Source organism: Cajanus cajan, chromosome 8, assembly GCF_000230855.2.
Source record: "Cajanus cajan strain Asha chromosome 8, NIPB_CcT2T_4, whole genome shotgun sequence".
NCBI lineage: Eukaryota > Viridiplantae > Streptophyta > Magnoliopsida > Fabales > Fabaceae > Cajanus > Cajanus cajan.
Genome location: NC_138524.1, coordinates 10,936,028 through 10,948,775, shown reverse-complemented (window position 1 = coordinate 10,948,775; position 12,748 = coordinate 10,936,028). Strand labels below are relative to the sequence as shown.

General features: G+C 28.2%; 1 protein-coding gene across 1 annotated transcript; it reads right to left on the bottom strand.

The window, feature by feature from the left end:
- Positions 1-6,091: 6,091 nt before the first annotated feature.
- LOC109788510 (protein STRICTOSIDINE SYNTHASE-LIKE 3) lies at positions 6,092-9,624 on the bottom strand. The gene is made up of 4 exons (XM_020347253.3): positions 9,191-9,624; positions 7,817-8,098; positions 7,488-7,655; positions 6,092-6,773 (listed from the first exon to the last, which is right to left on the bottom strand). The coding sequence occupies exons 1-4, from the start codon at positions 9,517-9,519 to the stop codon at positions 6,371-6,373; spliced, it is 1,182 nt and encodes a 393-aa protein (XP_020202842.1). The 5' UTR covers positions 9,520-9,624; the 3' UTR covers positions 6,092-6,370.
- Positions 9,625-12,748: the final 3,124 nt, after the last annotated feature.

The window sequence follows — 12,748 nt, the reverse complement described above, 5'->3', positions numbered from 1 at the left end:
TGCAAGACAAATATGAAATGTTTGGTCCTTGTTGAGGGTGTGTACGTCATCGTTATCGTGTAGATGTGTTTGTCTTGGTGAATGATTTTTATAAGTTGTTTTATGCGGCTATTTTGGTCTTTAGTTGTGTCATTATCTCCATGGACACCATTGTGCAAAGTAGTACTATTCTTTTGCTAAATAGTATTAGTGTTTAATTCACTTTTGTATCAATCAGATTTATCTTATGATTATGATATATGATGATGAACCACTAGGTGGTTAGTTCTGGTGATTGAAGTTTACGCACTTATTACTGTAATTGTAATTTTTTTATATTTATAAGAAAAATATGATGATTTAAAATATTGATTAAAGATTTTAAGACTTTACAACTTTTTTTTTATAAGTATTAATTCAGATTCAGTTAAAATATTTAAAAATTTACCAAAACAAAATTAATATTATGAACTTGAAATTGACCATTAATTACCGTTATAGGATCACGACAACCAGGTGTCCATAATTCGAATCAACTACTATATGTATTTAAGTTTTTCAAGAAAATAATAATTATATTATCATATAGAGATTAGTTAGAAATTATATAATTCAAGATTACTTAATAATTTCTATAGGAAAAGAGGAAGGAATCCAATAAGACATACATATACCTAAACAAACCCATATATAAAACAAATGAAACTTCCATTCTTAAAAAAAAAAAGTATATATTTTGAAAAATAACTGGTTGTATTTTTTTAAGAACTCGTTAAAATTCAATTCTTACTATTTTTTTTTAATTCCATTTCTTGGCGCTCTTTTTTCTTGATTTTTATTATTTTTTGAAGTAAAATAATACAAAAAAAAACCTCTTCTAGCAAAACAAATTAAGTTGAGTAACAAAAACAAAACAAAGTAAGTCAACAAACAATAATTCAAACTAAAAATAAATAAATTTAATTAAGGTGCGTATATTCAATTTAATTTTTTAATCTATAAAAATTAAATTAATAACAATAAAATTTAAATTTAAAATATATTATCTCAACAATTTATTACTAGTCCAGCTTATTGGTTCTATTTAATTTAGTTTGAAGCGATAGACTTTTTCATTTATGGATAAACTTAAAGGTGCATATAGTGTGGTCCGTATAATAAAAAGCGTGGTACTAACATGCATTATCTTTTGGTTTTAAAATACTACAGTGTACATTATCGATATTAATATATGTAAGGGTATAATTTTATAATAACTATTTTTATTTAATAATATATTTTGATGCATAAATTCCAATGAAAATTCATCTATTTAATAAATTTTATTAAATTATTAAATTTAATAAATATTTAATATTATTCAAATAAAAATTATTTATATATTTATAAAATATTTCATTAATTGCATTAAGTGTTACATTATTATCTATGATAAACTTGACCATAAATATTATTAGTGTGAGCAATTTATTAGTTCTTTATTAAATATAATTAAATATATTAAATTTGATTATATCCTACTGCTGTTATAAGTTCACTTATAATAATGAAAGTTTGGTTTAGATATATTGATATTGATTGATTATTTTTAATTTTAATTATTTTAAAATATGTTTTATAAAAGTAATATTTGAATGTATTTTTATAAGAATTACAATGACACTATCAAAAGTTTCGATTTAAAATTTGTGCATACTACCCAACTTTCCACTATAATTATGGTATAAATAAAAATATATTTTTAATGAACTAATCTTTAAAATTAAATGATAGAAACTAAAATTTTAAATATACGCACGTGTATATAATATAATACAATATAATATAATATAATATAATATAATATAATATAATATAATATAATATAATATAATATAATATAATATAATATAATATAATGTATTTATTAGGAGAGAATAGTGCGCATTTTTTATTGGTAAATAAGGATATTGTTATTTTCTTGGTAAGTATATCAATTTGTGCATATAGTTCAATGATGAGTGTGAATATCATCTCTCAAGAGATTTACATAATATTTGACATAAATTACTAATTATACTAAGTTACTAGGAATGGAAATTTTGATTGATTGTGAAAATAATTATAGTGCTTAAACAAAGATAAATGTGATAATGAATCTTTTTGGTATTTCTAAAAACACTTGGAATGCAAAAACTAATTTTAACATAATAATAAAATATATTGGAATTTAACTTTATCAAATCATCTTCCCATGCTTACAAACAAGTTTTAATCTAGTTATAATTTAGAAATTATTATTTAATTCACAAATATACTCAAATCTTAATTCCTTACAATAACTATAGTCTAGGCTTTTCTATTAAGTTATTAATTCTTTGCATAACTTGACCAAAAACTCAACTTTAAGAATAAGAGTTTATGAATGACTAATAGCATTTACTTTATTCCTAAAGGTAAACATCATTAGTTGTTCTACTTTAGTCTAAAGGTTCACAAGTCTTTTTCAATCACTTTAAATTCACAAAATCAAGTTAAGGGAGATCAAATCATAACAAGCATTAAGCAAAGAATAGAGCAATAATATTGAATAATGACTATAATTAATAACTTGGAATTTGAACATGATAATATGTATGGTTACATCAAATCCCGATAAGAATGAACTTAGTTACACATAGACATAGAACACAACAAAAATGATGAAGAAATGAAAAAAATTTGATCTTAAAATCATGAGAGCTCTTACAATCACCACACACACTCTAAGAAATGTTATTTTTTTATGTACTTGAATCTATCCATTTTTAGGTCATAAACTATTTTGTCTCTTCTCATTAATGATAAGTCGACATTTTGACACTATTAAGCACGAAAATCCACTGTTGAGCATGAGATAAGGAATAACAAAAATTAACCTCTAAAGTTGTGGCGCTAAATGTGAAATTCCACATTCAACGTGAAAATTTGAATTACTCTCTAAAAGGTTGGCACTAAGCATAGGATTTCAAGTTAAGTGCCAAAACTTAGCCAAATTTCTTTTTCTCTCTTGATGCTTCATTAAGTTTTCTACTTGCTTCTTTTATTGTTTTCCATTATTTTCCTTCTCATCTATAAATTAACATGAAAAAGCTTGTAAATTTCCTAAAAGCTTAAGTTAAAAACTAAAGTTAACTTTCTACAAATTAAGATAAATTTGGATCAAATCAAGAGTGCAAGTTAAATGAAAATAAGATAAGTACTTCAAATTATACCACAAGATTAACACAAATATGACACTTATCAGGTATCCCTAACAGAAAATCAAAGACTAATCCATCGATGTATAAATATCCAATTAAGAGAAATGCCTACGTTCCAGCTAGTGAGCATATTCCCCTAAGAGTCTTTGAGGATTTTGATTATTTTTGTGTTGTCCTTTGCCACTTGGATCTGTCATTGGTTTAGGTTCTAGAGGTTAAATTGAGATTGAAGTGAATGTTCCTCCCTGTTGCTGCTTTTCCTTGTCTAGCTTCTTTTTGCTTTCTTGTATTACCATTATCCCTCCTAGTTGTTTTCTCTCTTTCAAGATAAAAAAACAAATGCTCAACTGGTGTTTTACCTCGCATACATAAAATAAACTAAATATAAAGATTATCATAGAAAACAACAAATACTAACTAACTAATAGCACCCTGAAAAAAATATAATAACTTTTTTGTTACTGCTAGCTGTTGGTTGATAATTATTTAATTTTGGTGTACCCCTAGCCTTAGTTTGTTTAGTGTTTTTTCAGCTTAATTTGCGGTTTAAAATTTTGTTTATTAAATGAAGTTTAAATTAAACCTAGCTAGCTCTACTTAGAAATGCAATGATGAGAAATAGTTAAGCAACTTGATGTGTATTCATAGTGATTTTTACTTCTTTTTGTCTATTAAAACAAAAATGAAAGAATGTTGTTTTTTTAAACATGTAGTTGGAGATTGAGAACAAGATATATATATTAGGAAGATAAAGTAGAGATTGAATTTATAATGAATATACACGTTATTTTTTTTTTTTGGTAAAGACGAATCTATGTGTTAGGAACTCCATTTTTGCGAGATTTTTATAACATAGGATATATTGTGTGTCGTTTGGAAGTTAGCTTTTTCTTTAATTTTGGGAAAAGAAAATTAACTTACTTCTCTCGAATCTAAACTAATGTATTATGTGTGTCATTACAGGACAAGGTTTCACTTCAGCAACTATAAATCTAGGTGAAATAGAGGTTTTCAAGATTAGTAGATTTTAGTTCATTTGAAAACAAATATTGTATTTTTTAATTCAATCTTATTTTTCTTGTATATTCTATGAATAGTGTTTTTTGTTTGTGATGACTTATTAATATTGAGTTGGCATTGCTAATCTGGGTTGTGAGTATAGTTTTTTTGTTTCATGTGTTAGTGTATTTTATAAACCATGGAGATATTTCAAGAAGACATTTCATTTTAATATTAAACAAGTAGAAGATACTTCTAGAAATGAAGATATTTCATAGTGAGAAACAAGTAGAAGATACTTCTAGATTTTTTTTTTCATTTCCCTTAATTTTGTTGTCTTGATTTTAAGACTTTCACAATACCAAACTAGTTATGTTTTCTTTATGTCATTTGAGATCACTTTGATGGTGTACATGTCTAATCTTTTTGGTTGTTGAAATAAAAAAGTTTCATTAGTTACTTATTAAAAGTTGATTTGCTAGCTCAAACAAAATAAGGGAGAAAAGTTGGATATGAACACATTAAATATGCTTCAATTAGTGTTATCTCTTTCTATTTGGTTGGTCCCACCTCTTTTCTTTTAAAAGGAGATAATTAATTAATTAATAGCCAAAGCCTACTTGATTTACTTGAAAAGAAAGGAGATTTAAATACTAATGCAGTAGCTACCTTTGCTTTTTTTCTTTTTCAATAATTTGGTTTTACATGGATAAAGTGAATTGATGGTGGCATCTAACAAATTAATGTAACAAAAAATGGTATATGATTTAACATTGCTATCATATATTAGTATGATTGATTATTTCACCTAAATATTTTTCTTTTACCATTTCAACATACTGGTGATACAGATGAACCCGAGTCTCCTTTAAATACAAGAGGATCATCCGGTGACATCAATAAATCGTATTTAATCTAAGGTCCTAACTTGTAAAGGCAAAATGACTTAATTAATTATGTCACTCTTGCGAGACATGTTAATATATGACTTAAATATGTTTTTAATATATATAAAATAAGTATGTTTTAATTTTAGTCTCTATATTTATTTTTTTTGTTTTTTCATCCCCTTAACATTTAGAATTGTTACTTTTGATATCTAAAAAATATCAAATTTTGGTTTTAGTCTCTCAAATATTTTTCTTTTTTTTTCATCCTTCTAAAACCTAAATTTGTTGTCCCTAATTTTCATTTTTAGGTAGATAAATACTATTTATTTTGAGAATTTATAAAACATTTAGATGTGCTTAATATTAACATGATATCAAATATAGTTGTGGATGTCACTGGTGATATCATTTAATACGAAAATAATTAAAATGATCATATAATATTAGAGATTAAAAACAGCATTTTTAATTTTAGAAAGATAAAAATTAAAGAATTTTTTTTGAAAAAAAAATTATTTTACATAAATTAAAAACATATTTAATTGTTTATATATTTACCATATTACGGTTTAAGTGTAATGTTATTTAAGTGGTTTCAATTCTGGCGTAATTTTCAAATTTTAAGTGGAGCGTGACTTACTTAAAAATTAAAAATCAATTATAATCACTCTCATATTATCACGAAACCAAATTAAATAAATATTTTTCCAATTTTAAACATCTTAACTTGACAATTTTATTTGTTGATCTAAAATATAAATAAATCACAACTAATTTTATTTTATTTAATATTGTCATCTCAAAATACGTCTTTTTTCAACTGAGATTATATTTTTAATAATTATTTTTATTTTTAATACCAAATTTCGAGAAAAAGTTTTTTCTTTTAAAAGGTGGAGTATTTTTTAAATAAAAAATAAAATAAAATGATGTTATTATCTATCTTAAATCGCGCAACTTGATTTTATTTTATCTAGAGTGCTTTCTAACAAATTCACTCCATTGAAAACCAATATATATAAATAGTCACTTCCAGAGAATAAACCTAACTAATCCAATATTTTTAATGTAACATATTATTACAATTTTCTCTTCATTTGTTTGATTTCAACCAGTTAAAAAAAGTGCCGAATTAAGGAGACACTAATAACCAGTTAAAAGAGTGGAAGCAAAACTCATCTCAGGAATTTACGGTCCATTATTGATAATGTTGAGTCAAAACTCAACTTCTTCAACCCCATTCAAGATAGAAAAGATCTTTGGAGTAGAATCTTATCAGCCTCATGTCAGGTTGTAAACTGCAACAAATGGCATGAGAACACTTCCTAGCCAGAGTTTACCGTCCCTCTCCTCCACTTCACTCACTGCTCTTACAACTTTCCCCTCACTGTCCTCCAATATCTGCAAAAGTTTACCTTCAGGGCTATACTTGACAAGTGCTGCATGCTGGCGTCCTCCTATTTGAAGCAGGTATTGAGTCTTTGTTGGTATAGGAAGCTTGAGTATGATTTTCCTCATCTTTGGGTAGAGACCATTGTAGTATGAATACATATACCTTCTACAATGAAGAGCTACCCAAAAATCACCATCTTCATTCACTCTCACATTGTCAGGAAATCCAGGTAGGATGGCTATAATCTCTGAAGTCCCAGCTTTTTCTCCTTTCAGCCAGTATTTACGTAACCTACATAACAAGAAATTATATGAGTAAGTAGTAACTACGATTAAGGATATGTTTGAATAAATTTCTCTGTAAACACTTATAAAAGAATAAAATAAGAAGAAAAAATGAAATAAACCGACAAAGTTCTCTATAAACTAAAACTAGCTTATGCATCAGTTAATGTGTAATTTTTTTTGAGAAGTTATGTAAGAAAACTTCTATAAATTAGTTTATAGAAAAATTTATTTTATTTTTTCTTTCTATTTTTTCCTCCGTTTCTAAAAAAGTTTATCCAATAGACTCTTAGTTCAAATAAAAGCTAAAGTAGAATGATTGTCTAATTTCTATCGGTCAACAACAATCAATAAACTGAATTTGCATCATTTGCAAATTGCAACCCAGAAAGATCTATTAGTATCACTTTGAGTAATAAGAAATATGGAAATGGTAACCTTCCTTATGCAGTTGCAATCGAGCATAAAGCAAGCTCATATAAAGGTGACTAGAAAAGACATTCTTAGGTTCCTCCAAACAATTGAAATCTTTTGCAATGTATAATTGAATGTGTACCATTTCAATTATAGCATTAAAATATAGTCAAGTGGGAAACATATTCAGATTCAGTAGTACAAAACATGAAATTTTTGTTACTCTAGGAGCACCCAAGAATTTCTCCACAAAAATCTAGCATATAGAAAAAGTTGAAACCGTTTTATGATTATTAGATTCACCCACCTGCCAACAACCCCTTCACAAAAGACAAAGAAGGAACCATCCTTGCTCAAGGAAATGCCATTTGGGAATTGAATGTTCCTCATAAGAACAGTGATTTCCTTAGTGGCAGGGTTGTATTTCACAACCTTGCCACTATCGTCCGCAGAAAATACCAGCTGAATGAAATTCCTGTACAAAAATTATGTCAGAACCAACTGAACAAGACAGATGAAACAAACATTAACAACAGGAACTTTAAGTCTTTAACTACGTTGGAATACTTATATTCAAAATGATGACAATTTCTAAAGTTTGCAATTGCAATAAATTAATTACCAACAAATTCCTACCTCCTCTGATAATGAGAACTGCTCTCTGTAAAATAAACAATTCCTTCCGCATCAACATCGACATCATTAGTAAATCTTAGTGGCACTCCCTCAACCTCGGTTACAAGAGATGTTGCTAAACCACCCTCGGGTCCCACCTTCAGGAGCCCAAAATATGCATCTGCAATGTACAAATCACCTGTTTTCTTGTCAAATCTGAGTCCCAAAGGCCTCCCACAGATATGCTCAGTTTTCACATAACTAAATGGTGTTGCAGATGCTATAGGATTACATATCTCCGACCTGTGTTCAAAATGAAGATATAAAAAAATCATTACCAGTTAATCATACTAGTATATTGTAAACATACCTAACCATAACATGGACGAGGGAAGAAGTTAGTGTTTAGTCATCACTTCAAAAATGCGTGCTTGAACTTCTAGGAAAATGAGGCTGACATAAAAAATGCGTGCTTAAGGTCCATTAATTATGTCACAAGCACTTAGCATCTCGCAACAGTATGATGGAATATGAAATTTGGGATGGAAAATCAGTGACAAGGAAGAAATAAAGGCCTGGAGAAGAATATATATTTTATTTCAAAAACACTTTTTTTTTTTAAAAATAGAAATGTACCGTCTAGGTAAAAATCCGACTGATCTCTACTCGGTCGATACCCGACTAAGTTACCAGGCCACAAGCCCTCTCGCCTTATCGGCTCAGGGCTGGAAGGCTAGTGTACCGTCTAGGTAAAAATCCGACTGATCTCTACTCGGTCGATACCCGACTAAGTTACCAGGCCATAAGCCCTCTCGCCTTATCGGCTCAGGGCTGGAAGGCTAGTGTACCATCTAGGTAAAAATCTGACTAGTGTACCATCTAGGTAAAAACCCGACTAGTGTACCATCTAGGTAAAAACCCGACTAGTGTACCATCTAGGTAAAAATCCGACTTAACTAATCCTCACTCATTGCGCGGCCTCGTAGCAAGAACGGTTGAGGAAATCCCTATGTTCTCGGGGCCCATAAGGCCCATGGACGACGAAGTATAAAACCTAAAATCCTAAGGCTAAGAAGGCAGATTACACTTTTGAATGCTCTGGCTTTGAGGCACGACCTAGGAAAAAACCCTAGTCCACCCCTGGGCCGGAACAAGAAATAAATTATTTTATAAGCTATAAATAAATAAAAGAAGAATTTTTGAAAAACCTAATACCAAAGAGTTTGCTAATTTCATTTTGTTTTTAATTTCTATTTCTAAAAAAGTTTTTGTAGAATTTTTCCAAATGACTTAAATCTAAAATATAATTTATATATTAAAAAAGATTAATTATATAAAATGCAGAAAAGAAAACGGAAAGATATGTGTGCATTGTAGAAGAGAAAGAGAAAGTACCTGTTGGGGGAGGTATAAGCGAAGTCAAGCCAAGAGTGAGCGTTCCAGAAGACGACTCTTCCATCGGCGAGACCAGTGTAAGGTCCACGACCGAGAGGGTCAAAGGCGATGCTCTCTGGTCCCTGAACCTCGTTCAGAAACTTAATCTCCGACTTTTGCAGCAGGTTGTGTTTGTCTTGCTCCGTGGGAACCTCGGACCATGCGGGCATGTCGACCCTCTTGGGCTCGAAGTGAGGGAAGTGGGCTATTGGGCTGTGGCGGAAGGGGTCCAGCCCACAGTAGAGGGCGAGCAGGAAGAACACGACGGCGAGGCCCCGCGAGAGAGTCATGGGAAGAGCCAAGGGAAGGGTGTTGTGACTTGTGAGTGTTAAGTGTTAAGTGTCGTTTAGGAGATTATATTAGAAGAATTAACGAACAAGGTGGACCAACCGTTTCCTTTGGTTTGGTTTCAACATAAAAATGGGGTGGGTGGGTAGGTAATGACTTTGCCACCATACCATGAATATGATCACGTGCTCTCTTCAAAAATCAATACTCGAACTAATGTACCATTTCGTTATTCGTGCATATTAATCCCTAGTTCTTGTCAAAAACTTAGATTACTAGTTTAGGACAATCGAATATTATGATACCAATTAATTATTATAAGAAGTCTTAGCACTTGGTAGTTGGCACAACTATAGGATTAGCATGTGGACCTTCCCAGCACCAGCATTTTGGTTTTGGCTATCTAGACTAGACCTCTCAATTATTTTTCATTAATCTTAAAATAATTGTTATCAGTGAAAATCACGTTTTTAAATACTCATTAGTTTTTTATGGGAATTCTTTTTTATTATCCAGACATTCAAGAATCTTAAACGGAGCGCATACAAATTTTATTTCTTGACCCTAAATTTGAAATATATAATCTTCTTAATTAAAAAACAGAAAAGAAATCTCTAAAAATATTAAAATAAATAAAAATTATAAACCTAAATAATATTTTAAAAATTATAAATTGCTAAAAAAATTTCTTAAGTTTTCACTCACTCAATTTATTTAAAATTTGAATTATTTTTTCAACGATTCTTTATTGTCAATTTTAAAACATTACATAAATCATATTCATGAAAAAAATAAGACTCAAATTTAAATTAGTTAATCAGTCTTTTTTATAAAATTCAATCTATTATGTGCTGAGTATTACTTTTTCTCTTTATAGAAAAATACTTTTATCAAATATCTTTTTGAATTCAACAAATTAGTGGAATACATACATTAACCCATGTAAAATAGGATGTTTTTGTTTTTAGTCATTTAAAAAAAATTGATTTTCGTCCATTAAAACTTTTTTTATTTCATTTTCATTCTTGTTATTTTATTTTAGTCCTTTTTATTTATTTTTTCATTTTAATCTCTATAATATTTTGTTCATTTTTAACTAGTCTCTTTAAGAATTTTTAGTAAGGATTAAAAACAAATTATTCAAATATTACAAGACTAAGAGAAAACAATGAGTATATTAAATGGACTAAAATAAAATAACAAGAACAAAATGGAACAATTTTTTTATAGGACAAAAATGAAAAAAAAAATGGATGTTGGATGATTATTTTTAGTAGATTTTCTCTCTTCAACCATATTTTTTCACACACAAAACACAAACTTGAAACTTTACTTAAGGAAATTGAGTCCAATATTACTTACATTAATGACATATTGATTAAAATACTCTTTAAATTTCTATAATTTTATATTTCTTTTAATATTTTAAAATCATTCCATTTTAAAGAAGCAAATCAAGTTGCAATAAGTTTGCTAACTTTGCAATATTAAGTTTATGAGTTTGCTCCATTTTGTATTCTTAATGTTCTTAAAGTTGTTTCAGCTCATGTTTATTTTTTTATTTTACCTTTTTAAACTCTCTTTCAATGTACTTCACCACAAATTTTTTTAATCGTTTATTATTATAAGAACTAAAAAGAAGAAAAAAATATATTATATATAATTATTTTTAAATTATATAAACTAAAAAATAAAATTATATAACTATAGAAAATAAAAAATAGTTAAAACAAACATTTATTAGAAATAGTAAAGGTGTAAAATATTATTTGAGTTTAATCCTTGAAAATAAGAGAATTCTAATATAAGTCTTTGAAAATTTTAATTGTTTTAATTTCTTAAAAGTAATCACTTATAGTCATTTTAATTTCTAAGCATATATTATTATCATTTAAATCACTTTTTTGTTAGCTTTGGACTATAGTGATTAATATTTTATTTTTTAGAGGTATTTTTTATACTTTCAAAGATTAAAACATTAGCAACATATATTTTTAAAGATGCCGAATGGTGATTTGCTCTATTAAAAAAAACAGTTTGTTCAAATTTAATGTCCCCAAAATTTAGTCTTTATTTATTATTTTAGTTGCTATTTTTTTTAATATTTTTATAGTGAATTATTTAATTCAAAGGGAGCTAGTTGTAAAAGCACACATTTTGATCGAGGGGATTTGGACTTTGGATTTGTCGAAGATGATGAGTTGTATAGTGTTGACTGTCGGCTAAGCATATATATTTTTTCGGGGACGGCCAATAAAATTGTATATCAAAGAGTATCACCCATTTAAAAAAATATTAAACAATTGGAAATGGTTCAAGAAAATATAACAGTTGAAGAATGTACATATTATATTTATTATTTAGTTTGTCAATAATTAATTTTATTTTTGATGTATGAAATTTTAAATTATGTTAATTATATTATTTTTATTTTTAAAATATAGATCGATTTATCAGAGTGGCCTTACAGTTTGACTACTAAATCATCAAATAACTACAATTTGATTATCAATTTGATTTTTATAACATTACTTAGAAGTTGATACAATCTTTGTGGGGCTTGCATTTGAGGAGAGAAGTCGACCTTAGAGAATTTTGTTGTTTTTTCCTCTTTCTTTTTACTTCTTCTTATTTAGCTTTAAAGAGGTTAATTTAGGTAAAGAAAGTTTGTTGTTTGATTCTTTAATGCTATTTTAAATTGTATGTGTTGTTGAAACACAAATTGATGGCTTAAGTTGAGAATTTGAAGGCTTTAAAATTTGGATTTTTTGGTATTTTAGACCTTTCCTTGTTGATGTTGATGTTGATTTTTGTTGATTAAGTCGTTGCATATAGGATTAGATGCTATATTTGAGTTCATGATGTTTGTGATCTTTTGATGGATAGCATGTGAGTTTTGGAGCCTTGAGAGTGCTTGCATGTTGTTGATACATAGCATTTTCGGTCAACCAAGTGAATTCGTTGAGCAGACCACAAGGAGAATGACGAAACTAATGGAGTATATGACTATTGTTTCTCTTCTACTAGCTCCAATGTGCTCACAATCTTCATCCATGGAACTCCAAAGCTTAAAAAAGTTCAAAAATGGTGAAAGAGGGAGGAATGCAGTCATGCCACTTCAAGTGAAGATAACACAAGAAGGTGAAGAACTTGCCACAAGGAGGAAATCTTTGATAAAAGTTCATAAAGAGATGTTTTCTCCAGGAGAAAAAACTAAAGTTTTTTTTGAAG

Bases quoted from the DNA above. Each gene is read 5' to 3' on its own strand.
- LOC109788510 (XM_020347253.3), bottom strand. From the start codon at position 9,519: ATGACTCTCTCGCGGGGCCTCGCCGTCGTGTTCTTCCTGCTCGCCCTC. The intron at 8,099-9,190 runs GTACTTTCTCTT...TTTTGAACACAG, and splicing joins GCTTATACCTCCCCCAACAG to GTCGGAGATATGTAATCCTA. The intron at 6,774-7,487 runs GTGGGTGAATCT...CTTGTTATGTAG, and splicing joins TGTGAAGGGGTTGTTGGCAG to GTTACGTAAATACTGGCTGA.